The sequence below is a fragment of the Arachis ipaensis genome, chromosome B10 (genome assembly GCF_000816755.2).
Source record: "Arachis ipaensis cultivar K30076 chromosome B10, Araip1.1, whole genome shotgun sequence".
Lineage (NCBI taxonomy): Eukaryota > Viridiplantae > Streptophyta > Magnoliopsida > Fabales > Fabaceae > Arachis > Arachis ipaensis.
This window is the reverse complement of record NC_029794.2, coordinates 103,603,209-103,605,213: the sequence shown is the minus strand read 5'-3', so window position 1 is coordinate 103,605,213 and position 2,005 is coordinate 103,603,209. Positions and strand designations below refer to the sequence as shown.

Below are 2,005 nucleotides of genomic sequence, written 5' to 3'. Positions count from 1 at the left end.
ATTCTGACCGGGAAACTTCAATCCTCAAAACTCAAGTTACCAGGGCTAGTCATGCAGTCACCTACTCAGATAGTGAATTGTCTGGTTCAGCTCCAAAGGATGATAGCATGGACTCTCCATGGGAAGAATTAGGTCCTATTTCTGCCAAAAATTCTGACCAGAGTGATGTGGAATCAGAATTAAGTAGGAATGCCAAAGAACTGGATAATACCTCAAAGTATCCTGATTATGAACCTGTTGGCTTAGATTATGATCCTTCTGAGTCTGAAGAAGATAGTACCTGTTTAACTCAACCAGAAGAGCAAGGAAAGCGAAGATGTAATGAGCAAGACAGTTCTCTTCTCAAAGTTTTGGATTTCTGGCACTGTAGAAAGGAAGGAGAGAATAGTGCAAAGAATTCAGATAGTGTTGACATCTTTAATAATGATTCTCTGAAAAGGATTTTGAATCCATCGGGCAAGTCATCTCAGGGTGCCCTTTCCAAAATTCCTTCAGGGAACTATAGAGAGAAGCATAGTTCTCGAAAGAGCTATTCATTTGTAGCTGATCCACTTTTATCCCCGAAGGACAAACTGATTGATGGGATGCTTGATGGCTTCAAGAAAACAGATGAGACTAAGATGCAAAATTGAGGAGTTAATGGTGTGAACTAGACCGGATTCTCATCACTCAGGATTACAGTCCCAGACTTTCCTTTTAGCACAAATTGTAGTTTTAGCTGGCCATGGTACTAATAGTTCAATTGAGGATGATTCAAGAAGTTGGTGATTGCAATAGTTGATGGTGCAGCTATGGAAATTCTTTTGGTCGGAACAATTATATTATTATATGCTATTAGTTCTTGAGCTTAGCAATAAGTCACGTAGTTAACCCGGATGTGGTAATTAGGTAAAAAGTGATGAGTCCATTATATATGCAGTATGCTATTGCTGTTGGAATAGATATCTGAGTTTTGATTTCTTGCGTGCTGTCTTGGCATGTGACCATATTATGGTGATGTCCCATACTTTTGAAGGGGCATGAGCCGTACAATGCGATGTTAAGTGTTAACCCATTTTTGTTCCCAAGAATTGTTTACATTAATTTGGAAATTGAGGATGGCTTGACGCTGTCATGATCCAAGTCAAACCCAAGCGCAGCAATAATAGGATTCATTCTTCGTTTTCTAATGATAACAAGCTTGACATGCAACGTGAAGTCAGTTTAAGGACTCCTTCCTTCCGTTTTGGTGGTAGTTTAAGGACTTAATAAATAGTTGTTCATGACTTTCAAAAGTATCAGGCGGGTAAAAACATTTAAACCCCCCCTTAGATTGTCTCAGCCTATATGATAAAACAAACAGCTTTCTTATAAGTTTGCATTTGTGTAATTACCGAAAGCAAAACTGATGGATCTTTGATTAAAGATTAGAGGATATTGTTGCTAAGGTGTGAAAATTACAACTACACTAAATGAACAACTATGCTTAACATACAAATAAATTTTACACATAACATAATCAAATTAAAATCATATTTATATGAAACTTATTTTACATTTTACTGATTTTTTATGTTCAAGAAAAATTTGATGGCTTTTTTCTGTGAATAAATTTGATTTTGTTTCAAAAAAGTTATTTATTCTGTTATAAAAGTTGAACCATTTGGTAGTTAATTATTTATTAAAAACATATATGAAACATTATAAATATACACACAAATATTATATACGGGTGTTAAACATAAAAAGTAAAAACATTAACATCTGAGATAGGCATTCTCCCCTCTCCACTCCACATCCTGAAATTGTTCTCAATTCCTTTTCCTGTTTCAAATAGCGGAAATATATTCTTTCCCATTCCCATTCTCCGTAGGGAAAAATTCGTGTTTTTTAAAAATCTAAGCAACTAATTTTATATTTGATAAATAAAAAAGATAATATGTTTGTACTTACAACTTTTAAAAATTATGAACATTTTTGAAAATACTTAAGAAAGATATTTTTTAAATTTGGATTATGTTTATTA

The 2,005-nt window shown here is 34.1% G+C and overlaps 1 protein-coding gene across 1 annotated transcript in view; it reads left to right on the top strand.

Annotated features, from left to right (window-relative positions):
- LOC107621011 overlaps positions 1–1,067 on the top strand; it is a 4,782-nt gene extending 3,715 nt beyond the window's left edge. Inside the window, exon 4 of the mRNA XM_016323071.2 lies at positions 3–1,067. Within this exon, the coding sequence (XP_016178557.1) occupies positions 3–632 (630 nt within the window). The 3' untranslated portion in view covers positions 633–1,067. The remainder of the gene's footprint in view (positions 1–2) is intronic.